The following is a 25,805-nucleotide window of genomic DNA, read 5'->3' on the forward strand; positions in this document are numbered from 1 at the left end:
GGCATCGAGAGGTGCAATTCAACAAGACAATTACCGCGGAAGCCTAACCAATTGTCTGAGGGCCTGTAAATGAATTTTTGCTATTATTTCACTCCTGGCAAGAATTTTTAATAACTGCCACCCTGGCATTTTTCCTCATCGAATAGATTAGTTAAATGTCAGGCAAAATGTAAATGAATTAATAAACACAAGCTCTGGTTATTATGCTCTTTGTGTTATGCAGCTTTACAGTATTTAACGCGGCGTCCTATACAAGTAGCAGGCTATAACTGATTGCTTGTTTGGCACTCTACGCAGGGGAGACGTGATTGGCACAGTTTTTTTTTTTTTTCCTGAGAAACAAGGTTGCAGGAGAATGAGTGACAAAGTTATAATGGAAAAGACATGCACAGATGTTTAGGAGTCACATATCTGTCAATCATGCCCTGTTTACACGGGGCCAAGACAAATCTCTAAATGAAGTTCACAATTATCAATGCTATATGGGCTTCACTTTATTAACAATACCATGAAGATTGGTTATGCTAAACAGGTTCCACAACGACACAGGTACACAGATAAATACTGTGCCTTTTGTGGTTAGAGTAGTAGGGGCATATTAACCTACCAGTGTGACATCCTGGTAAAAATGCTCCAGGTTCATTTACTCCTTGTGCGTCCTGTAGCGTTTGTCTATGTTGGAAACTCACCTTTATCCTGATTTGCACCATGGTGACTTGATTAAAGACAAATTCAAGAAGAGGTTAGGCTAGTGGATGGGAGGACGTTTGAATGGCTTTAAGGAAACACTAAAGCACTGAAGGACACTATGGAAGACTTTGTCCCTGCTGATGTGGATTTTGTTGTTTTTGATGCTAGTTCATGAATGCATTTGCAGTATTGTGGTGTAGGAGGGACTGCGACGGCCTTATGGGTATTGTGAGTTGTAGAGTGGGGCAAAAAGAAACATAATCAGCTGATGGAATGCACCTGCAGCAAATAGATGCATCCCATCAGCCCGTTGTGTGCTTTTTGCCTTTTCTTTTTGCTTTGTTGTACAAGCCTCACAGTACCTTTGCAATACCCACCAGAATTTCTCAGTGGTCACAACATTGCAAATAAATTACACCTACCAGGAGGCTTCAAAACTATTGAGTGTGCAGGAAAGTCTTTGTTTTTCACAACAGAAGTGTAGTTTTGCAATGATAGCTCTGCATTGATGTAAAAAGTCCAAACAAAAACCTCACACTACATGAACTCTTCATTCTTTCTTACTGCTGCGATCTATGCGAAAATCTGGTACATGTTAACATTTGAATAGCATATCAATATTTTCAATCAGAACTGTATTATTAACATTATTATACAGTTTTAGATCAAATATGTACTTGCACTGGCAATAATTATTGGTGCTTCACCGATGCTTCTTTTCTTCCATTGAAGGAGACAGACAAAACCTGTTTTAACTGAATGGTTGAAGCTGATATCGGACATTTACCCTTTTGAATCATTGATAGCAAGAACTTCGAATTACCATTTTCAATTTAAATGTATATAAAGAAAGGAGTAAGGCAGAGCAGATTAAAAATAGTCCTTTCTTACTTTTCAATGTGCTTTACACCCTCTATTATTTTCTATTTTAGTGGATTTAATTGTTTTAGATTGTCCACTGTCATGATCTGATGTGTTTGTGGATTTTCTTTGCCTGACCATAATGTGTTGTACTGTGCTGCATTTTGTTATTTATAAAATTAAAAAGACAACAGCAAATTCATTTTAAAAAAACATATATATATATATATATAGATCACCATTACATAAACAATTATTGTAGAAAACTAATGAAAACTAGTACAAGTGTACTGTAGTACACTTGAGAAGACAGTTAACAACTGTATCAGTAGTTATAATGAGAAAGCCTAAGGACAATAATCAAGTGTCATAATTTTCCTCCTGTGCCCTTGAAGAAAGACACAGTGGTGTCCTGTAGGCCTGTCCTTCCCTAATAAAAGTTACAAGAATCATAAAAAATATTGCAGAGTAACTGGCTGTAATTAATAAAATAGTTTTGTGAGTGCAAATTCTGCGGATATTCAACTTTGTATTAAATGTGTTTAAAATTTTAACAATGTAATACCAAGACAAATGGAGTATGAATGTAGAACATGCAGTTCATCCTTAAAAATAAGTGTTTCTATTAAAACACCAATTAACTGTTCTTAATGCTTACAGAAGTATCATGCTGTTTCCCTGGGATAAAAATAATATTGTTTACAGAGAGTGTGTGGGGACAATATGGCATTTCTCCCTCTATGATACAGGGTATTGCTTTAAATGTAATGAAATGTAAAAGTTAGGGGAATAAATTTAGTAATGAAGCTTGTTTGGAGTTTTGCATCATTCAAAAAATAAATAATAATTGATAACATTGGTTTAGATACTATATTAGTGGATGGTATAATTTTTACTATGTTATGTGAAGCTATGTCCTTTTCATTGTGCATTTTTTGTTTGGTTTGTAGCATCTAAGGCAGGGGTCACCAACCCGTCGATCGTGATCTGGACAGTCTTCACTGTCCATCCCTGAACTCCCTGGTCTCACTGGCTGCGGGTTCGGGAAGTGTTGGAAATACGATTGTGACATAGAAAGATAAACATTGTGGTTCATAGCAGAATAAACAGAGAAAATGATCTTTCACCGGAGTTTTAATGTTTATCTGATGAATTTATGTCACAAAAATAAATGGTTGCAACACTTTCTGAGTGCGTTTCAAAATAAAAGCTCTCCAGCGTTTCTATTGACGGAATCCATTCTTTTGTTTAAAAATGTTTTTTTATTGTGAAATATTTGCAGGAGCGGAAGATGCATTGCTTCATATTGTGTGGTACTGGTATTTATTTGAGTACACAGGAATATTTTATACAAGGACATAGTCATAGTTATGGCCATATTCAAGGCAAAGCCTATGTAAAAATAATGTGCTGCAGTTGCAGCTCCTCTGCAGAACATATTTTTGAACTGAGAAGCTAAATATTGTGCATTAAACAGATGCTGTAAATATGAATTGATATTAATGTGAATATTGTGCATAACTGCTGTTTTATTTATGCTCGTACATTCAGCCCCAAGATATCAGGGTGGTAGATCTCGGCTTATGTTTGAAAATAAAAAGGTAATCCTGAAGTAATTCACTTTTTTTTATACATTTGAAGGCAGCAGAAACAAACCATGAATAAAGCTTATTATACTGTATATCATGATGAACATGTTATGTATGTCACTAGTTACACATTCAGTAAATGTATAAAGATAAAAGCAATCATTTGAAAGTGTGTTTCTGCTCACCAGGCAAATGTAGGTTAACTATTCATTCTCTTTCAGCTTTGTTTTTGGTCTCCTCCACGAAATGTCTGGCTCTTTAGTTACCAATGCTACACTAGTTAACTAGTCGCTTACTATTCCTGTCTGCCGTTTGTTGTTGCCTTCTGCAGCTGAGAATAATAATACACAATCACAAAAATCCATAGTTGTTAAGAGAACAGCAGGGTCTGTGGGCTGTACTGTGTGGGACCACCGCGAGAGTTCACCATCACATACACGTCATGTGATTCAATCTTTAACATTCAAATAATTGATCATAACCCCTTTAAGACAGTGATGAATCTTCTACAGTCATGGAGGACTGGAATCAAAATTGTAGATGCCAAGAATTAATTTAAGCATCATTTGCATTGTGTGATTTTTGCTTTTGTTGGGAACATGGATATATACATGGATCAGGTGAGGTTGTCCTCGTTCTCTACAAAAACTGTTTAATAGAAACGATAGAATTTGTATGTACTGTTGTTGTTTAGGGCTCTTTCAAGTGAAACAGCGACTGTACTATAATTAGAGTTTAAAGCTTCCAGGGCTGAACAATGTGAGCAATGTTTTCAGGAGTTCTTTTGTTGCTCTTCATCTCCCTTAACTTCACCCCATCTATCAGAGCTTAAGAATTAATCAATGTATTTATAATGGCCTTCAAGCCCTGTGGCATCTCTCAAGGCTACGCAACCAAATAGGATGTAAAGCTGTGATCCTCAAAGAATTTCCATCACAGGAATAATGCGGTCCCAGGGCACCGCTGCAAACGCTTGCCCCGAGCATTAGGCACAGATAATTTAAACACATAAGCAGGTTCTTAGCGCACCTTAATCAATGCCATTGGTGTCTTTTAGGTGGGAGGGAGGGGAAAGCAATAAAGAGATAACACTGGTATAACCTGGGGACTCGCTGCAGAAGAAATATGGAGCGCTGAAGCCCTCTGGGTAATGAGAAACAAAACTCCTGACAAAGAATTCTCCTCCTGGAGTTTCTGCACCACAGCAAAGTCACATAATGAGCACGATCACACCTCATACATTCGACGAGTACAGAAAAGGATTACTGGAGTGCCATTTGACTCACAAATAAATGGTGCAATAAAGTTAACATGAGCCTTTGCCAAATCTGTGTCTGGCATATGATGTTTGGAAATAGCTGCTTTGGAGCAGACATGTCGGCACGAATACGAGCAATCCTCTCAAAATCCCATTGTGCTGGAATGTTTTATGATGTTATCAACTACTAAAAGGCATAAAAGAGCAAACAGAGCAGACAAGTGAAACTTCATATTGCGGTGTGTAATAAAATAATCCAACAAGCATAATTCAAAGACCCAATGGGAACCGGGAAATTCTTCATCAAAACACTTTCTGCTGTAACCAGGCATCCACATCAACAGCTCCCTCCCCCATCTCCCATGAAACTGATATATGAAACCATTTCCCCAAAACCAAACATGCCCGAAAACATTATTAGTGCCATTTCCTCTTCTGTATTAAGGTGAGAAGTGCTGAAGGCAGATCGGACAGAGCCTTTCCCAGTGATGAAGTGCCTTCCTCTTTAGGTCTCTCACACATCACAGAGGAAATGTGTGAGATTTATCAGTGTTGGCCCTCTCAGGAGCATTCTCTGTGGTGGAGCAGCTCTCCGAGGACACTGCTGTGCGGCTCTTTCTCAGGGAGCAGGTGTACCTTTGTTTTGAATCATATCTTTGATAGCATTGTCAAAAACACCAAATGAGAGATAGATAACTGGAAAACAGAAGATTTGTGCCTGTGTGTATAAATAGAACTCAAAGAGCTGATCCTGCTATTCAAAACCACAACAAATGATCAGTCCATATTAAATTCAAGGCTCCAATTGTGTAAAGTTTGTTTGGAAAATGACCAAACAGGGTTTTTAATGTGCTTCATATATTATAAATCTTTGACCTTTGTGGGTCTTGGATTTTTTATGCTTTCCTTGCATCTGCCACACTGAGCTGTGCAACAATTTCTGCACCTTAATTATGACCATGAGGTCACAGCCTTTACCAACTGTAATTAGGCTATAGCAGGAAACGATGTTGCATCTTTGTGTTCATGTGTATAGAACAGATAGATCATAGTTTGAGCAGCAGAGGCTTTGCAGCAACAAAAATGTTTTAGCAACATGCAGTGGGTTAGAGGCAGGTCTGGACATATCCCCATAACTGTGACATACTGTATCTGTCACAGGGTTAACACACAAACACACAGACAGACAGAAAAAAAACATGCAATTCAAGGCTTCACTAGTATATCTGTGCAAGGTGGAAGGAAACTGGGTCACAGAAAGAACATATAGAAAGTCCACATCGAAAGGGCCCAGCAAGTGAAAGGCCACTATGTTGTCTTCACTGTCTTCTAATTTGCTTTCCTTAAATAGCAATCCAGCAATCTTCAATAAAATATCTTTTAGTGAAACAAAAGTCCACCCACATGACAGGAAGGCGGGTTTGAGATAAATTAAAGATATATTTCTAACTGTTAATCATACAAAGCAACTCTAGTGCAGCCCAAGAAAAACACATTTTCTTATTGAGTTGTAAATATTAAAGGTCCCCTTTAAATCATGGAGCCTGTCATTAATATTTATAATCCAGGAATCCTGTGAGGCTGTATAGGCCCTGTGGTTCTTTGAGCTAAATGCTACTATAATCATATAGCTCACAGGGACAATGCTACCATGCTTATATTGTCCAGCAGTCCAAAATCAAAATCACCTACATGAAATTTTCATCAAATGGTACCTATTCATGGTACTCAGTTACACAACCTCTGGACTAAAGTAAGGTCATTGACAGGCTGAAAGACATTAACTCAGAAGGCCAAATACTCTTGAGTCTACAGATTTCTTTAAAGCGGACCTATAATGCTTTTCCTTTATGTCTGTAATATATATAGATGGGTTTCTGAGCATCATCATCAGCATTCGTGTCCTCTCTCCTAATAGATGGTTACAGTTAACACAGGGAATGTCAGAGATCTAATCACCTCTTAAAAATGACTGTTAATTATATTTTTTATCGGAAATATGTATGCTTCCGATATATGTACTGAATGTGATATGTCAGCAACAGTTTTTTTAAAGAACGCCATATCTACGCCAATACCTGCTACAAAAGTGGACTTTCTCCTTCAGTGTTCTCCTCCACTGTGTCAAAGTTAGTTAAACCACAGCCATGCGACAGAGTTGCAGTAAAGTGTACCATGCTAATGAAAACTTTAAATCAAAATAATAGAAAAGTATTCAGTGTCTCCGTTCTCAATTTCCCATTTCAATATGCATTGCTGTAATCATGAATATACATCACTGTAAGATTGTTCACAATAGTGTTTTTAAACAACTGTCAATGAAATATACAATCCTTAGACGTCCAATGTCAAACAAATAACCTTACGGCATTGTTTCTACGATGCCTCATGGCTGATTCACACCAACTTTCTGAGCATGTCTGCCTTACTTACTGACAAACCAGGAAGAGCTACACAGGAAGTAACTAAACAGGAAGTTACTGAACAGAATGTGATTTAAATATTAAGGTTAACAAAATGCCTTGAAGGCAACACAACCCCACTGAGGAGCATGCTACCAGTACAGTTTGTAAACCCGTCTGTAACAATGTTTTATATTGCCTGATAAATGTGTCCAAATTTAAAAAAAAGATAAACTTTTATCCTCGTGAAACAAAAGCTCAGACATCAGACTTTTATGAATGCGTGATTCTAATGGGATTTACTTTCACAATCATTCTCTCAAACTTTACAGCCCCTCAAACCCCCCACAATAAAGGTGCCGGAGATTTGCGACCCACTGTATCTTAGAGGTAGATAAAGCATACATAATGTCCTGATTTGAGCTAGTTCGTGTACATGGTGCACGTCGCAGTGTCTGCTGTGGTGCTCTACCATGACCTGCTGCAGGTGATGCGCTGGCTCATCTGTCATCAACACCTCAGGGGTCACATTGAGACAAAGAAAATCAGACTCATTCATCTGGCATTCAAGCATATTTCCCACATCCACAATCATTAAGAGGTGCATGTAAAATGTTATCAACAGATGACTCATTCATCTGGCATTCAAGCATATTTCCCACATCCACAATCATTAAGAGGTGCATGTAAAATGTTATCAACAGATGACTACATCAGTTTTGTCACACAATTAGCAGGATATTGGGCTTAATTTATGCCGGCCACTCTCATAGTCTTGATCAGATTCAGGCATGTGCACTGACAGAATTAAGAAGTTTTTATTTACGATCAATTGTTTTCTGTTACTTACTTTCAGTTGATAGTTTCACAGCCTCATAAGGGGATGAGCCTGTGCTCACAAACGCCGGATGTGCTGCCCCTTGACAAACGATAATCAGGAGAAAGCAGTCTTTTAAGGAAGCCTCTTATGGAAGAATGAGCAGACATTGCCTGCTCCAGTCAGAGGTTCAGCTGAGGTGTTGCATAACAGGCAGTTTGAGATAAAGAAAAATGACTTTTAAAAAATATATAAATCATGCAAAGCCACTCTAGTGGAGTCTGAGAATAGAAAATAAAGAGCAGAATATGAGCATAATATGTACCCTTTAAATCATAGAGCCTTTCATTAATATTTTTAAATCCAGGAATCCTGTGAGGCTGTACTTAGGCACTGTGGTGACTTGAGCTAAATGCTATAATCATGTTAACTTGCTCACAGTGATAGTGCTGCTATGCTGGTGTAGAGTAGGCATTCTGTATGCAATATTCACTGTGTTAGTTTTGTGTGTTAGCTTCATTAGTTTTGCTGGTATTTGGTCAAAAAAGTATTTGATGAATTAATACCAAATGATGGCATTAGAGGACATGTTGAAGGACCACCAAAGTGATGACAATTGTTAGGGATACAATTGCTTTGACATTGAGACATTGAGACATTTCACGTAAAACCACTGTTGTGTACCACATGTTGCAAAAGCTGACTGTTGAATGTTCACGATAATTTGCCATGGCCTCCATAAGCCAACCTTTCCTGTCAAACTTTAAACCTGTTCTCCTCTCTGTCGCTGCCAGCTGTCATTTCAGTGACTAACTGTCACCCTCCTCCTCCCCAATCACCTTCAGTGTCCTGGTCAAGTCCAGCTGAGTCCGCTCATCTCATCTGATACTCGAAATTTCCTCGATCGCATCCACCGCCACCAGTGTCTATAGACCCCAGGGGTTTCCTATACTATGCAGCCACGTCCCCTTTATACCTTGATGACGTCACGAGGGGTCTAAGCGCCATATATCTCTATACACAGTTCAATCAGAAGACACTGCATTTGAAGAATAAACAAAAAAAATTGTAATGCACGATAATTATTGAAAATGATGTGATATAAATGAGAGTCTAAGAGCCTCCAAAATGGCAGCTTTCTGATCAGGCCTCAGTTCATCAAACATGCGCATCAGCTATATCAGTCACTTTGCATCTTCTGTGGTGTTGTTCGTATTAATTAAAAATTACTGGGCTGGATCATCATCGCATCTCTCCGGCAGGTTGTACAAGCCTTGTGTTCATTAATAGTGCCTGTACCTCTTGTGAATTGTGTTGACAGCCTACAACGACCGGTGTGATAGTGTCAGTCAAGCAAAGAATCGGGGAATGCAACAGTTGAGTGACCACACACAGTCAGGAGTGACTTGAAGTCAGATGAAGCCATCCCTCATTGGGAGCGTGTCCCAGGATTACACACCCTCTTGCTGGGAAGCATTTAATTTCTCCTTTCGGCACAGTGACACTTCAGTCTTTTCTCTGTAATTACGCGTTATTAATGTTATGTAATTTGGCAAGACAGAACCTTGGATGCAGTGGCACAGTTATTGACATTAGCTGGCGATGCTTCTTTCCTGTGGCTTCAATGAAAAGACCGTGCCTAATTATGGTCCGATTAGGGTTTTTATCTCTGAGGCTCTGTGTGGTGCCGCTGACAGCTTGTGGACACGACTGCACACTCTGTTTCCACAGACAGGAAGCTCAGTGTTTTCCTCATGTTAGACTATATCAGAGCTTGTAAGCTTTGTAAATGCATCATTTATTCACCGCCTGTTGTACAGAAGATACAACATTTTGACATCAACATTTGACAACTGAACAATACCCACTGTGAAGGTGGTGTGGACTTCAGAAACTTTGGCCCTTACTCAGTTTCATCATCTTACTTTCAGGGGATGAAACCTGAAAAGTTTTCACCATCTTCAGAATGTAATAAATAGCATTTGGGTGAAAGATGACATTCTAAGATGCCATTTCTACCAGTAATGGCATGGTGGCTCTGATGCCTTAGCTCTCCATTGTAAGGTAATGATGTATTATTACATCGTGAAATTGGGTCAGTTTTATCACAGGAGGATATTGGCAACATGAAAGCACAGCTTTGTTTCACAGAGATTGTCATCAAAAGCACAGATAGAGGTTTCAAGGGATGAATAATACTCAAAATCTGAATTAGAGGCTGCAGGTCATCAGCTCTAAGATGGTTTCAAAAGCCATGTTGTTTCTTTTTGACCTTTTGTTTTATATTATTTTTTCATATACTTTCTTCTTGCATGTTAGGGCTATGTTTTGGTACTTGCAGTTTTTGATGAAGTAATGTATTTGTGTCATAATAACTGTTTATTTTTGTGAACTAATGAACTGCCCATTCTAAACTTGCCTGTTTGGAATCAACTTATCCTTTGGTAACGCCCCAGAGCCACTTCAGAATTACTCCTTGTTATTAGTGAGTCCTCCTCAAACAGTTCTACAATATACTCACTTTTGTATTGTTTGTGTGCTGGATGTTGTGTGCAGAGTTTTTTATAACCAGTCTATGGTGCAGAGTGAAGTTAGAAAACGTTGAGTTCTTCTTACCTGTTTTATCTGCAATGAAGACTTTATAGAGGAAAGGAAATTATTTTATGCAACATTTGTAGATTGATATTTTTGGTACATGTGACATTAATTACAACAAGTAAAATAACACTTAATCACAGTCTTTGAGCAGTAATCCAATGCCATCACTACCAAACGAGTCTATTATTATAGTCTAGTGTTTCCAACGCTTTGTCCTGACCACACAGACGGAGGGGGGAGAGAGAGAGGTCTCTTACAGTCGCTAGGCAATCATGTAATCAGCTGTGTGTCTCCTGTGTGTCAGCGTGATACTGTGATATTGTTGGTTACAGATAACTGACTCTTAAAGGAAGGTGATATTCAAGCGATCAAAAACACTAGTGTGAAATAAATCTTACTTGTCTAGGTTTATCTCATCCGGGTAATTTTGTCTGTTTGGTAGATCAAACAGCTCCTGCTATTCTGCAACAGGGACATTTGAAGGTTCCATTAAAGCCATCCAATGTGAGATCGCGCCCTCGGCTTGTGATTTCATCAGCCCTACATACAGTTCAATTACAGCCACTTATTTCAAGGATCACTTCGAGGAAATGATTATATAATAATATTTGATGGAAAAAGCTTTGATTCCTGAGATTCCCTGCAGGGAAAAACTACTAGTCCCTAACTACACAGGTGAACATGTGTAGTTGGATCTTAAGTCAAATCAACAACAATTATGTGCTACCTGAAACGTAGCACATAAGGTGGCGGTTTGGGAAGCCATCATCGTAACAACTCCAATGCAGCATGAACATGAGCTAACAGATGATCATATATGGTTTAGACAGATCGGTGAAGTTATCATCCATCACAGTGGCTTTCCTTTTCTCCTGGCTCAGTGTTTACACCTGCCATATTGCACACAGTCAACCTGTGCAATGACAGATAATTGCATTTTTTACCTCTAAGCAAAGGGCTATAATTGGCTTGTTTACAATCCTTCTGATTGTCTGAATGCTGTGGTTTCGTGTTAGCTATGCTGCTGTGTTGCTGTGTTTCCTACTTCTGTGATGGCAGTGTTATAATCGTCAGAGGAAACAGTGGGGAAAAACCAAAATAAATAAAGGACTACTTATTTCAAACCTGAATTATTGTTTGGCTCTCAGCCTTGGCTGTGATGTGGCCCACTACAGTCCTTAATAAAATATTGCAAAACACACAGATTTGATAGTAGATTTAAAGTGCTCATTTTTTCACAAAGAAAACACACCAAAAGCGGAACAAAGGCTATTTCCTATAGGCAACAACCACACAGTATAGCTAACAGGGAGCAATAACAGGCATGCAAATGCCAGTGGAGAGCCATTTACTGAGGAGGATCAAGTCATTTCTAAAATAGTAATAGTTCCGTAAAAATGTGTGATTAAAATGTGTATATGACGACTGACAACTACTTGCATCCATTAGTTACTTATTTTGACTTTCATTGTACATTTTACTGTATAAAACCTGCAATTCATTTCATGTTTCTATACAGAATTATATGTAAAAGAAAACAAAGTAGATGGTGTGAAACAGGGCATACTGGATGGAATAGTAGTGACTGTCTGAAATAGTCCATAAATTCAAACCCAGGTGGCTCTTCCGCTCGCAGTGCTGCTGCCTACAGGCTCCTGAGTTAGTTCCTCGGTGCTGGAGTCTGTCACTCAGTGCTGCAGTGTGGTCATGTCACCAGCAGGATTTTAAAAGCTCCTTTTGGTGAGCTTTGAAATCGAGACCATGAGCCATTTTGTCAGAATATTCGAAATTCAAACATCCACTAGCAACCGAAGGACTGAGATAAAGAAGAAAACTACAGCAGAAGTGAAGCCCAGTAGCTCTTCAATGTAACGAGAGGATCTCCATTCATTTTGAGTAAAAAAACTGTTCAGAGTTCAAAAATAGATGTCCATGATTATATTTTTTACATCAAGTGAAGCAGAAACCTCATCAAAAAGCAAGGGCACATTTATTGAAGCAAGAACAAAACACATCATCTGCCGGAAATTGATACTAGTTTTAGATTGCTATCGAATTTTCTCTCCTTTTAAATGGTCGGCAAAACAGGATAGTCCATCATTGAGGATCTTCATGAGAACCCTTTGATATTTACTCTTTGATATTGACCACACAATCAATAGAGCTTTCCTACAGCAGAGCTGGTAATATTACTCAATTTTCACAGTTAGGTAATATTAGTCCCGTAAGAGCCTATCTATTGATCTGACCACACACAGACCTCTTATACTATCAGGAGTACTCCTTGGGATCCAGTATGAGAACGACAACACTGCCAAGTTAGGGAGGAGGCAGCGACAAATTTCACATTCAATATTTAATAGTGTCTGTTGTTGTTGGCCAAAAGTTGTTGAAACCAGGCTGAAATAAGAGCAAGGACATAGTAATCAAGGAAAGAATCATCTGTAGTTGACCGGGATACAGTGATTCATTTGGTGAAGTTTGTCAACTAACTGCAATAAAACACCAGGAGAGCTATCGAGCCATGAGTGAATTCCTTCTTTCTGTATCCTGTGTATGTTGCAATATACATTTTACATCCTGCTGTTTTTTTCATGCTTCCCCACTATTTAACAGTCTGTGATAGTAACATGTAAAGAACTGGAATACTGAACTAACGAGGGCAGTAAAGACAAAGGCTACTATCATGTAAACGTGTAGGTCAACGATGCAGAGTTTAAGATATAAAAAAAAAAATCTAATTTGCATATGTTTTATAACCATGTTGGTTTTTTTCCTTGCGATTGGTTTAATCGCAAGGAAAAAATAAAGTTATTTTTGGTAAGAATACAGAGAACGTGAAAATAACTTTTACATTTTAATTTCAACGATTTTTATGTAATGTGCGTTTGCATTAAAGGTTCAGTGTGCAGAATGTAGTGACTTCAATTGGTGAAGTTGCATTTTGCAGCTAAATACCCCTCACCTCACCCTCCCTTCCAAACATGAAAGAGAACCTGCCTTAAGTGTTTAGTTTGTCCAGTTGGACGACTGTAAAATACATGGCGGCCTCCGTAGAGAGGACCCGCTCCTGATGTAAATATAAAGTATCTACATATAAAGGGGTAAAGAAAACAACAATTTGTACAATTTAGATGAAACACACTAGTGAAAACATCGCTAGAATTATTTTATATTCAATTGCTGCCAATACCCTTTCACCTAAACTTTACACACTGAACCTTACATTTTTCCACTCTTCTTGGTATTTACTGATTCTATATGGTATAGTACTCATGCAACGTAGCTGCTAGTTCATCAAAGGCTTTACTGTGCATTTGTTGTTCTAAATATCCAAGATGTCATCACATGGAATCAATTATACATGGAATGAAATCTATGATGCATTTTTATAAATAAAGTCAAAAGAAGAAAAAGGAAAAAGAAAAAGAAAATAAGAAAGAAAAATTGCACTCCATGATATAACTATCTGTGACATTTCATTTTGGCATGGCTGGAATTTAAGCTCTATTTTCAGATGTTATGAAAGAAAAAAAAAATTTGAATAGAAGAATGTTAGTCTGACTTTTAACGTTCCATTAGAGACCAAACTTTTCTGTCTGTTTGCAGTTACAGTGACGTCTTTCTTTGTTCCTGTTTTTTTCAAAATGTTATTCTGCTACTTTCTTTTCATTCTTTTCGTCAATTTCATTGTTTTACCTGGACAATCATTCCTTTAAAATACTGCACTGTTGGAGGGAAAAATATTTTCTAAAAACACCAACGTTGCCATGCACCTAACAGATTGACTGAACTAAATATTTACCTCCATACAGAGTTGGATTTATGTGTTTTCCAGTCTTCTCCATCTGTTGAGTGCCAGCAAAATATCTGACAAAAGTTAACACAGGGATTTGCAAAAGTTGGTGAGTGTTCTTTCAAATAAGGTATATAACTTCTGAATAGACTTCAGTTACATAATATAACTTTGTGTGTGACAGTAAGAAGGCTCCAGTATTAGTCCAGCCGAATAAAATGGAACTCACCAACCTGTTTCTGTCTGTGTGAAGAGGTGGAACACAAGTCATCCTGCCCACTGAGAGCAAATATAGATGGAACCAGTCACTTACAAGAAACATATAAACAGGAAATGTAGAACTGACCAAGCTTGACAAATGCTTAAAATTGGCAAGGTGTGCTCATACTGGATGTCATGTAAGGTACTTCAAGTACACTAAGGGCGCCAGGATTAGTGTCTTGATTAGCAAGTCCCATAAGTATGCGCGTATGGGCCACTGATGTATAAAAAAGACCATACTATAAGATGTTGCCCCATTTATTCCATAGGAACTGGCTCATTGGGCACAAATGTCAAAAGGTTTGTCAGATTTCTTCAACCTTCTACATTTTGTGCACATAAAGAGTAGGCAGTGGAGAAAGAAATCATTTAAAAGACATTATGTTTTTTCAGTTATTCCCTTTACTCTAGTGTGTTATCACCACTAATCACTGTACATGTGATCTTCCAAATAAGATAAACACATGAAGTTGGTAAACAGCTGTAAAAAAGTTGTAATTTCAAACAATTCAACTGTCCCCCTCCTGCTCTGCATGTGTATCACGTTGCCATGGAAACTCACTCATTGATTGCTGCACCCTGTGCAGTGCATTAAGTTTTTTTTGTATTGAAAGTCTAGCCTCCTTTCGGGTTTCCTGGTAACATCCTGCAACTTTCTGGGGGGTCTTATTTTGAAAATCTAGGCTCCTTTCAGGTTTCCTGGTAACATCCTGTTACTATCTGGGGGGATTTATTTTGAAAATACAGCCTCCTTTTGAGTTTCCTGGTAAGGAATATGATTTATCCTGGCTATAACATGGAGAGAGAGAGAGAGAGAGAGAGAGAGAGAGAGAGAGAGAGAGAGAGAGAGGACTCAGTATTTTTCTATTTAGCTGCAGCAGTAAACAGCAGTAAAATAAATATATGACATACCTGGACACATCGTCAGTGATGTTACCTGGGGTCATATGGTGTTTCGGGTCTTTCAACAATCAGACACCCTCACCCAGGCGACCCAACTGGGGTTTATCAAGCTCCGGCTTGTGACCAGATAGCACTACCCCACCCACAGCTCACCTCCTGATCCACAGGGCCCTTCGCCTACTGGCTGCTGCAATGTCTAGCATGTTGTAGGCCCTGCAGAGAAACTGGCCTGGGAACCCTCTGCATCCCACCTCAATGGGCTCGCACCTCACCCGCCACCTGTTGCTTTGGCATTTCTCTACTTGCTCAGCATACTTTGCCCTCTTCCTCTGGTTGGCCTCCTGGATACGGTCCTCCCAGGGAACTGTGAGTTCTAGGAAAATGATCTGCTTAGAGGCTTCCAAGATCAGCACCATGTCAGGACTTAATGTTGTTGTGGCAACAGCTTCTGGGAACTTCAGTTGCATCTCAAGGTCAGCTCCCAGTCTTGTGCTGTTGCTAGCAAGCCCGAGGAGGTGGTCCTGGCAGCTGAAGTTAGCTCCTCCCCAGCACTGACGAAAGCGATGGTCTTCTTCACTGGGCGTAGGCTTTTGCAATGGCTAATCCCACTGCAGATGGTGTCCTCTATGGCCTTCAGGACTTGGTCATGGCGCCAGCGGTAGCGCCCCTCGCCCAGGGCTTTCAAACAGCAGCTGAGGATGTGCTCCTGGGTCCCTCTCTTAAGAAACAGAGGGAAAGCTGGTGACTACCCCTTCCCCCAGCAGAATAAATTGGATGGGCATGGTAGAACGTCATAGAATGCATGGATTAAGTATTTTATTCGATGGGGCTCGGCTATCCAAAGCTCAGCCCATGAGACTTTGAGCACCACCGCTTGCTCCCATCATGTCCAGGCTTACTGCTGCTGCATCCCAACCAACCTGCTGGCTCACTCCTCCTCAACCGAAACTCTAACCTCGTCCTGGACCAGCGAAATCCTGTCTTTCCCCTGTGCCTTGTCGAATCAAGGTGTTGTGCTGCTACCAAGTCCAGCCCTTCCGTGAGACACTGAGCACACCAGTACCCTGTGCCTTAACCACGACTCTGCGACATCCACGGCCTCTGCTGTCCTCCACTTCTGTCCTGTCCTGACCTCGATACCAGCCTGAGAGATTTTTGGGTCACAGGACTCTGTATTGCAGTACCTCCCTAGTTCAGGTCACCATGAACTCTTCATTCAGGCTGATGATGGGGAGCTTCAGCTTGTTGCTCTGCCCATAAAGGGCGGTGCTGCTCAGACTCCGAGGCAGTCCTAGACACTTCTGTAGGAACTTACTGACTCTCCTCTCAAAGCCCTCGAATGTAGAGATCGGGACCTCATAGACCAAGAGGGGCCAGAGAATCCGTGGTAGGATGCCATGTTGGTTAATCCAGGCCTTGAACTTGAATAGATGCCGTGTCTCTCAGGCTCTTCACTAGTTTCTCCGTGATTTATGGTATCTCAGTGCTGCCAAGTGCGAAGCAGAACTTGTTGGTAGTCTTTCCTTTCTTCAGCACCAGGGACCTGGACTTCACCGGCTTGAAGGCTCGGGAGGACGGCTCCGTGGCTGATCAGGGACAGAGTACGGAGGCTCGGGAGGACAGCACTGTGGCCGATCAGGGACAGAGTACAAGGGCTCAGGTGGACGGCCCGGAGGCCGGTCAGGGACGAAGCACGGGGACTCAGGCGGACGGCCCGGAGGCCGGTCAGGGACGAGGCACTGGGACTCAGGCGGACGGCCCGGAGGCCGGTCAGGGACGCAGCACGGGACTCAGGAGATAGCCGCTTCTGCAGCTGTCCAGAAACATCAAGGGGCATAGACCTCAGCCCCGGACGTGGGGCAGGAACCGGAGTAGCCGCTGACGGGCCCCCCGACGCCAGAACTGGAGTGGCGTCTGCCGAGACCCCCGACGCCGTAACAGGAGTCATTGCTGCCAGAACCCCCGACGCCGGACCCGGAGTGGCGTCTGCCTCCGGCGCGGAACAGGGAGTAGATGCTGCGAGGACCCCCGACGCCGGAACTGGAGTGACGTCAGCCGGGACCCTCCGGCGCGGGACATGGACTGGAGTGTACGCTGCCAGGACCCCCGACACTCCCAGTATCCTGACTTTGGTCTGAATCACTAACACTGATTACTTTGAAACATTCTCTGCAACATGTACCTCACCTTCTTAGCGTTTGCACATAAGTTACAGTCATTAGGCGGACCGAAACAAAGCTGAATGTTAGCCTAACAGACGGCAAACATTAGCATTTTAAACATTATATGTTAATATGGCGGACTGCCTGAAACAACAGGCGACAAGGGGGGGCTGGGGTCCACAAACATTTAATTCCTAAATAACAATATAAATACTGGTAAAACGTAATGTTTCAAGTTTACACAAAAACGTTTATTTAACTTAACAAAAGCTGAACAACTCTTTATTTTCCCATGGACCTTTTTTCCCACTTCAGGTTGAGTAAGAGACATTAATTCCTGTCACCAGCTTTTGGATCTTCTCCTCATTCTTCAGTATGTTGGACTTTACAGCACAAATCTTGTCAAGTTCGTCTGCAGTCAGCTGCTCCAGCTCGGCTAGTTCTGCTTTCAAAGGATCCAAAGTGGGGTCAGTCGTTCTCTGCTCCTCTAGCAAGGCCTGAGCATGCTCCTTGTTCACCTGCAGCCAAGTGTGATGTTCAGCTAGCATGGCATCCGTGTCCTCCAGGATGTTGTCCATGATCTTGCCTAAAGGAAGGAAACTGCAGCTAACCGTCTGGATGGAAGAGTGCAGCCACTCGACTTCCCTCGTCACTGCATCCTCTTCTTTCTTCCATGCTGCTTCAGACACCCAGTTCTGCTCTTTGGACTCGGGGCATGATGGCGACAAGTCTACCTTTATATCAGGAGCATGTGGGGGTGGATGGACAGCCGCCTCCTTGACAAATTGCTTATCTTCAACCTCCTCATCCTCAGAGAGCTTCTCCCGATCCATTATAATAGGTACTGGGTTTATGGCACTAAGCAGTCTCCCAGCTGAGGTCATACCAGGGTAATTCTTCTGTCTCTTGAACCGAGGAGTTTCTCGGCAAGCCCTGCTGGGAGCCATGTCAGATGGTACTAAGGAGCCCACAGTGTCCCCATTTCCCAGAGGACCAGAGCTCTGAGTTAACTGTGCATCTCTGTTTCCCTCACTGACAGATTCATCTTGTCCTCTAATTTTACATCTTTGCCTCTGCCCTTCAGCAGATGAAGGCCGGGGTTTTCTACCTGGATTTTCAGAAGCTGGTACAGGTTTGGCTATTTTGCCCCAGCCCTCTGTTTCGGCTGATACCTTGGCCTTACTTTTTCTATTTACAGTTTTGTTGCCCTCTTCCCCCTCTTTGGGACGCTCCCGCTCTTTGTCTCTTTGTTTTTTCTTGTCTCTTTCCATAACTCTGTGGGAGTCTATCTCCCTTGACTTTTCTTGCTCTTTATCCCTCTCCTTGTCCTTTTCCCTTTCTCGATCCCTCTCTCTGTCCTTCAAATTTTGCCTGTCTTTATCTTGCCCTCTGTCTTTGTCTCGCACCTGGTCTTGGCTCTTGTATTTGTCACATTCTTTGCCATGGTCCTGTACGCTGTGGAGATGTTTGTCAGAGCATTTCCTGTCCCTGTGGTGCTTCTTCTCCACATCTCTTAGTCGGCGTTGCTGCTCTTTGGGCTCGTCTGGGAGATGGTTACCCCTACAACTGTGCTTTGTAATCTTTTTGCTTTCCTCTCCACTCATGTGACATTCACATTCTTCCCTCTTCTCGTTCATTTTTACGTTGCCCTGGGACCTGGATGTGCTGGCCTTGGTCCTCATGTCCACCTTTTTTCCACCAAGTACTCGCTTCACTGCGTCATCACTTGGCATCTTGTTGAGGCAACACTTGGCGATGGCCTGCAGCAGCTCATTGGTTCTCTCAGGCTGATGACCAGCCACAATGTGTGCTGGTTTTGCCAGCAGGGCCTCACCACTCACCAGCATCACAACATCTATGGCTTTCTGGAGGAAGGCTATCTTGGATTGCTTATCCTTAACATTGTCTGGATTCATTTCATTCTCTTCATACAGGCCTTTCATAAAACCAGTGGTCCTGATGACCTCAGTGAAGATGTCATGGAGGTATCGAAACGGGGGTCTGTTCAGCCGGTTCTGTGGGAGAGGAGTTTTCTTTATTATCGCTTGACTTACTTGCTCTCACTGAGACTTGGATCACACCGGCCAACACATCCACCCCAGCTGCTCTCTCCTCTGCCTTCTCTTTCACCCACACACCCAGACCCACTGGTAGGGGTGGTGGTACAGGTTTACTCACCTCCCCCAAATGGAGTTTTTCTCTCTACCCGCTGCCAGATTTTACCCCACTATCTTTTGAATTTCATGCTGTGACAGTTACTGATCCGGTACAATTAACTTTTGTTGTTCTCTACCGTCCACCAGGTTCTTTGAGAGATTTCTTGTAAGAAGTAGACGTCCTCTTATCAAACTTCCCAGAAAATGGCCCTCCACTTGTCCTTCTCTAGTCATCTGACCTAATATTTTTACTTTCTTCCTTTGCTCTCTCGCTCAGTCCTGCCCCTCCTACTCACAATGCTGGTAACCACTTTGACTATATTTTCACCAGAAACTGCTCTACATCTAACCTCACTGTAACCCCACTTCATGTCTCTGACCACTTCTTTATCTCTTACTCTCTCCAACTCTCTCAAACTGACCACCCTACCACATCAACAGACTCTGTACCTGTCTGTCGCAACATCCACTCCCTCTCTTCCTCCTCTCTGACCTCTTCTGTTTTATCAGCCCTCCCTTCATCTGACTCTCTCACTCATGCATCCTAACTCTGCCACAGACACTCCCTTTTCTACTCTGTCCTCCTCTCTTGATTCTCTCTGTCCTCTTACATCACAACAGGTCCGCAAGTCCTCCCCAGCTCCGTGGTTGTCTGACTTGGTGTGCGCCGACAGAGCCACTATGCGAGCATCAGAAAGGAAATGGTGAAAATCTAAACACCCTGACGACCTGCTCACTTATCAGTCTCTTCTCTCCTCTTTCTCTGCCTCTATTTCTGCAGCTAAAAGCTCTTTTTACCAAACTAGAATTCAATCCTCATTTTCGAACCCCAAAAAACTCTTCTCCATCTTTTCCAACTTCCTTGACCCCCCCAGTCCCCCTCCTCCTTCCACCAAGCCACTTTGTCAACTACTTTACAAAAAAGATAGATGACATGCGCTCCTCATTTTCTAATCCACCTTCTGTAACTACATTTCCATCAACTTCGTCTTCATCCCCTTCACTTTCCTCTTTCACCCCCGTCTCCCAATCAAGTTCTTACCTTGGTAACCTCCGCCCGCCCAACCACCTGCCCCCTTGACCCTATCCCATCTCACATTCTCCAGTCTATTGCTCCCGACCTTCTTCCTTTTCTCCCCCATCTTATCAACACTTCCCTGTCAACTGGCTGTTTCCCTAACTCTCTGAAGGAAGCAAGCGTTAACCCTCTCCTGAAGAAACCCACCCTCAACCCGTCTGAAGTAAACAACTACAGACATGTCTCTCTTCTTCCCTTTCTTTCCAAAACTCTCGAGCGATCTATCTTTAATCAACTCTCCTCCTATCTCCACAATAACAACCTTCTTGACCCTCACCAGTCTGGTTTCAAGGCAGGCCACTCAACTGAGACTGCCCTCCTTGCTGTCTCTGAGCAACTTCACATGGCTAGAGCAGCATCTCTCTCCTCTGTCCTTATCCTTTCAGACCTTTCTGCTGCATTTGACACAGTGAACCACCAGATCCTTATTTCCTCCCTTCAGGACCTGGGTGTCTCCCTGCTCTCATCTTACCTCAACGACCGCACGTACCGGTGTTGGGACATATTTGTGAACTAACAGTTCGGGCCTACATGTGCAGTCAAAAGCCTGAAGCTGCATGTCCTTTGTTCTGGAGAAAACCAGAGTAAAGGAACTCAGTCTCCCAGGGTGCCTCAACGCCCTCAAAACCCACCAGAGACACAAGGGTCAACTCCTATTGGTCACTCTGGGCCCCATGACCTGTGAGGTCACCGGGCCAATATAAGGCCTGTTCCCCCTCTCTTCTATCTCTTTCCATGCGACCCGTCGAGGGGAGAAGTTTGGCTTCTCCATCTCACATCTTCTCTTTCCATTCACCTCTTCGAGAGGAGCACACTGCTCCTTCCTCGAATCCTCTCAGAGGAGAAGGGCGACGGTCCAGCTCACTCTTTCAACTCAAATCAACTTCATGGAGGAGAGTTGCAGCTTCCAGCTCATCTCACCAAGGAAACCTCCTCACAATCCAAGCTCTACCAACCTCCGAGCAGCGACGCAATGTCCTGCAGGAGAACTTCAAACAGCAACTGAGCTGCACATCCCAACAGAACCACGAAGGCAGGAGCCACACAACCAGCAAGATGACTTCACAGAACTTCGAACTGCACAGCAACCTTTTTCCCCTTTCCACGGACGGGTAACACAACTGGGCTTAATAATTATACTAGGCTAAGCAAAGACTGTTTATTCGATTCCTTGTGATGTTTATAAGTTGATTTGTGTTGTTGTGATATTTTGGTTACAAGTTATTTGAAAGTTAATGTTAGTTATGCTCTTCAGTCTTTCCTTGCATGCATCTAGTAACTTTCTCTAATTTGGCACACACAGACACATGCTTATCTCAGCACCCTATCTCTCTGACCCCCGCTACATGTCGTAAACATTCCAAAAAGGGGGGAGGGTGTTATCTTCAAAGTGGCCAGCCACCATTTTGGAAGCACACAGACACACACACGCATACTCACATACCTATCTTTGTTTAGTAAGTACACCGTTAGTAATTTGTGTTTTTTTATACTTTATTATATTCATAATACATGTTTTTCTTTCACAAATGTTTTTTCATTAATGTTGCATAAGTGAATTTTGCCAACCTCTACACTGTCAAGAACTCTATATCCTTCAACTTAGCTAACTATCTATATGGCAATTTTTGTTATAGTTATTAATTTAATTGTTAATCAGAGTTCCAAATTTGTAGTTAGTACTTTTATGAGACTTAATCAATAAATTGGCTATCTTTTCCCTTCCTTTGAAGGGTGGTGCCCCGAGGTAACTTTAATCAATTAAAGTTATTATTTAATATTAATATTTTTATATTAATATTCAATATTTTATTTTGATAACCAAATTTATTGAATGCCGAAAGGCACACCATTTTATGGTATCACGTTTAATGCATTATTGCACGACACCGGGTAACTTGAAGAGGATCTGTGTCGGAACCTTGTCCTCTCACTACTGGGTCCCTCAAGATTCCGGGTCCCCTCCTTTTCTCTCTGTACACCAACTCTCTCGGCTCTGTCATTCACTCACATGGCTTTTCCTACCACAGCTATGCTAATGACACCCAACTAATCCTCTCTTTTCCCCAATCTGAAACACAGGTAGCAGCACGAATCTCTGCCTGTCTGACTGACATCTTTCAGTGGATGTCCGCACACCACCTGAAAATTAACCTTGATAAGACTGAACTACTTTTTCTTCCAGAGAAAGGCTCTCCCACCCACGACTTGACAATTACCTTTGACAACTCTGTGTTAGCCCCCACCCAGACTGCTAGGAACCTGGGTGTGATACTCAACAGTCAACTCTCCCTCACTGCCAACATTACTGTAACAACACGTTCCTGTAGAAAATATGTCCCCTTCTCACTCAGAAGGCGGCACAGGTTCTGGTCAAGGCTCTGGTCATCTCACACCTAGACTATTGCAACTCCCTCCTGGCAGTTTGACTGGTCTTTAACCTACCTAACTTCACTAACACTACTCTGCTCCTCTGCTCCCTTCACTGGTTACCAATGGCTGCCCGCATCCGTTTCAAAACATTAGTACTTGCGTAACGTGCTAATGGTTCGGGTCCAGTCTACATCAAGGACATGGTCAAACCTTACACCCCAGCCCGTCCACTCCACTCTGCATCTGCCAATAGGCTTGCTGCTCCCTCACTTCAAGCTAAACACTCGACTCTTTGCTGTCCTGGCTCCCAAATGGTGCAACAAGCTCCCCAATGACATCAGGACAGCACAAAGTCTACACATCTTCCGTCGCAAACTAAAAACACATCTCTTCCGACTATACCTTGAATAAAATGTTTTTTTTTTAAAGTAGCGATTTAGTAACACTTATATGGCACTTACCTATAGCATTTTATAGTTCGGCTTTCTTTCTGATTCTTGTTCTTCTGGGTTTGTACTCTCATGGTTGAATGCACTTATTGTAAGGCGCTTTGGATAGAAGCGTCAGCTAAATGAAATGTAATGTAAAATGTAATGAAGCAGTTTTTACTCTGCCAGCTGTATAACACCAATGTTATCTGGTGATAGTCCAAACTCAAAATAAACGCTGCATATTTAACCCTTTGATACACAACATGGGTCAAAAATGACCCATATTAATATCTTGTGTTAATTCATGCATGGCATGGAGTGTTTCTTTGCTATATTTTTTAAATGAATGTAGTTTATCATTTAATATTCTAAGTATTTATTAAATATCTTGTTTTTGATTCCCAAAAATCATTATTTTCCTTTTTCCTTTCTTACTTTATAAACAAATGTAAATTTTGTATTTCTACATCACTTTAACACATGGGTCAAAAATGAAACCTACAGATTGTATTCACTACGGATCACCTGCCATACATTTCACACATTTGCATTCGCACATCTGATGCATGTAAGTCTTATTTTACATACCATTACTAGTGAGAAAGAGAAATATGTACAATACTAACTAGCTATTAGCTAGCTAGCTTATTTTCTGGCTAGCTAACCATAGCTAGATCAATAAAATAAAACTCGAAATATAACAGTATACACTTATTAGACTGATTGATATGCATTTGAAAATATGCTTTTGATTTTCGTTATCCACAGTGTTAGTATATGGCTGGTTGCAATCATTAAAGACTTACTGCTGAAGTGGTCATAAAGATGCTGAATGAAGAACAGGATTAGGAAGATGAGGAGGCAATTCTTGGTCTTGAGTCTGAAATCTCTGATGCTGAGGACCTTCTACAGGATAAAGCTGGAGTTGTTGGTGTGTCCTGGAATCCACCTCTCCTAAATGAAGAAGGCTCCTTTGATGACTATGTTCTTTAATGACAGAAGACTCATCTCCTATGTAATCAAAGGAACCTTCTCCTAAATGAAGAAGGAAGAATAAGCTGTAAAAGAATAACAATATTTGTACATAATAGTTAAATACCTTGTTATCCTAGTTTTTTGTGTATTTGTCTATTTCTGTGTAAGTACGTTGAGAGCAACGGAAAAAACAATCATATTCCTTGTATGCGTACGCATACATGGCCAATAAAGCTGATTCAATTCAATTCAATATTGACCCATGTGTGCATTAAAAGGGGTTTGCATAGCTTGTCACAAAGGGTTAAAGTGTGGAAGAGCATTTCCTCTTCGACACTGAACATGGTATTGCCATCATAAGGAGTCTTATCCTGTGAGTAACCCACTGTAGATGAATCATCGTTAAGCATACGCATCTCGCATACAGCAAACTATGCAACACCACCACAATCTGTTTTAACATGAAATACGCAGTCAGTGAATACACTCAGCGAGAGTTGTCATGGTAACACAGGGTATTCTACTAACTCCTTCGACTGACACAGTTCCAACAAAGCACGTAGTCATCTGACAGAAGAGAATAAATACACAACACGTTGTTCAACAATGAAGACCTTAAGTTAGTTTTCCAGATTCCGATCGTCACAGGTGTCATGTTGACAACACACTCGACACAGTTCAGACGGATCATCTGTTGATTACACACAGATAAATAGAACTTGCATTACAGAAACTACGAAAAACAAACTAAACCGTTTTCATTCTCAGATGACTGAACCTCGAGCATATCTTTTAAAATCACGTCTGCTGACAGCAGCGAGAGGAGGATACATGAAGCTTTACACATCCAATAAAAGCACGTTCACCAACTTTACTCACAAAACACTGCACGAGCTACCTAGTTGATGTGAGGGATGTTTTCACTGCTGACACATGTTTGGTGTGTGTGTATTGTAATGATCACCAGCATCAAACAAGAGCACTTTGCATTGAGATGGTGTGTATTCTTCGTAACTCCTGGGGTCTACGATGAACGATGAGCATCAGTTTGTGAAGCCTGTTATTAAGTATGCAGTGTTTATTCTTTGTTCGGACTATGACCAAGTAACATGGGCAACTTCAGGTGTTATACAGCTGACAGAGTAAAAACTGATTCATTCAGGTGAAGTGCACCGATTATCTCAGCGGCTCGGTGGCGTGATGAGATCGTCTTCATTCCAGAAGCTAATACTGCTTCACCATGTCGTTTCCAATCCTGCTCAAGTTTTTTGTACTATATTAATTTTTTTACCCTCATGATTTATATTGTTGTCTAAACGTGATGTTGATACGGACATATTATATTAACTCATGATGGGTTTTTGTTGATGTTTATTTCAACGAGACCTCCAGTGTTTCACCGCACTTCACACACAGGCCCAGTCTAGAACCAACCGACAACATCTGTAATAGGGA

General features: G+C 41.5%; 1 protein-coding gene and 1 pseudogene across 1 annotated transcript; both read right to left on the reverse strand.

Moving 5' to 3' along the window:
* Positions 1–15,324: 15,324 nt before the first annotated feature.
* On the reverse strand, positions 15,325–17,123 carry LOC117759360 (annotated as a pseudogene).
* A 406-nt stretch (positions 17,124–17,529) lies between these two features.
* On the reverse strand, positions 17,530–24,766 carry LOC117759361 (TRAF3-interacting protein 1-like). Its single transcript, XM_034581432.1, has 3 exons — positions 24,649–24,766; positions 20,105–20,172; positions 17,530–19,370 (listed from the first exon to the last, which is right to left on the reverse strand). The coding sequence occupies exons 1-3, from the start codon at positions 24,764–24,766 to the stop codon at positions 17,649–17,651; spliced, it is 1,908 nt and encodes a 635-aa protein (XP_034437323.1). The 3' UTR covers positions 17,530–17,648.
* Positions 24,767–25,805: the final 1,039 nt, after the last annotated feature.

The sequence above is a fragment of the Hippoglossus hippoglossus genome, chromosome 3 (assembly GCF_009819705.1).
Source record: "Hippoglossus hippoglossus isolate fHipHip1 chromosome 3, fHipHip1.pri, whole genome shotgun sequence".
Lineage (NCBI taxonomy): Eukaryota > Metazoa > Chordata > Actinopteri > Pleuronectiformes > Pleuronectidae > Hippoglossus > Hippoglossus hippoglossus.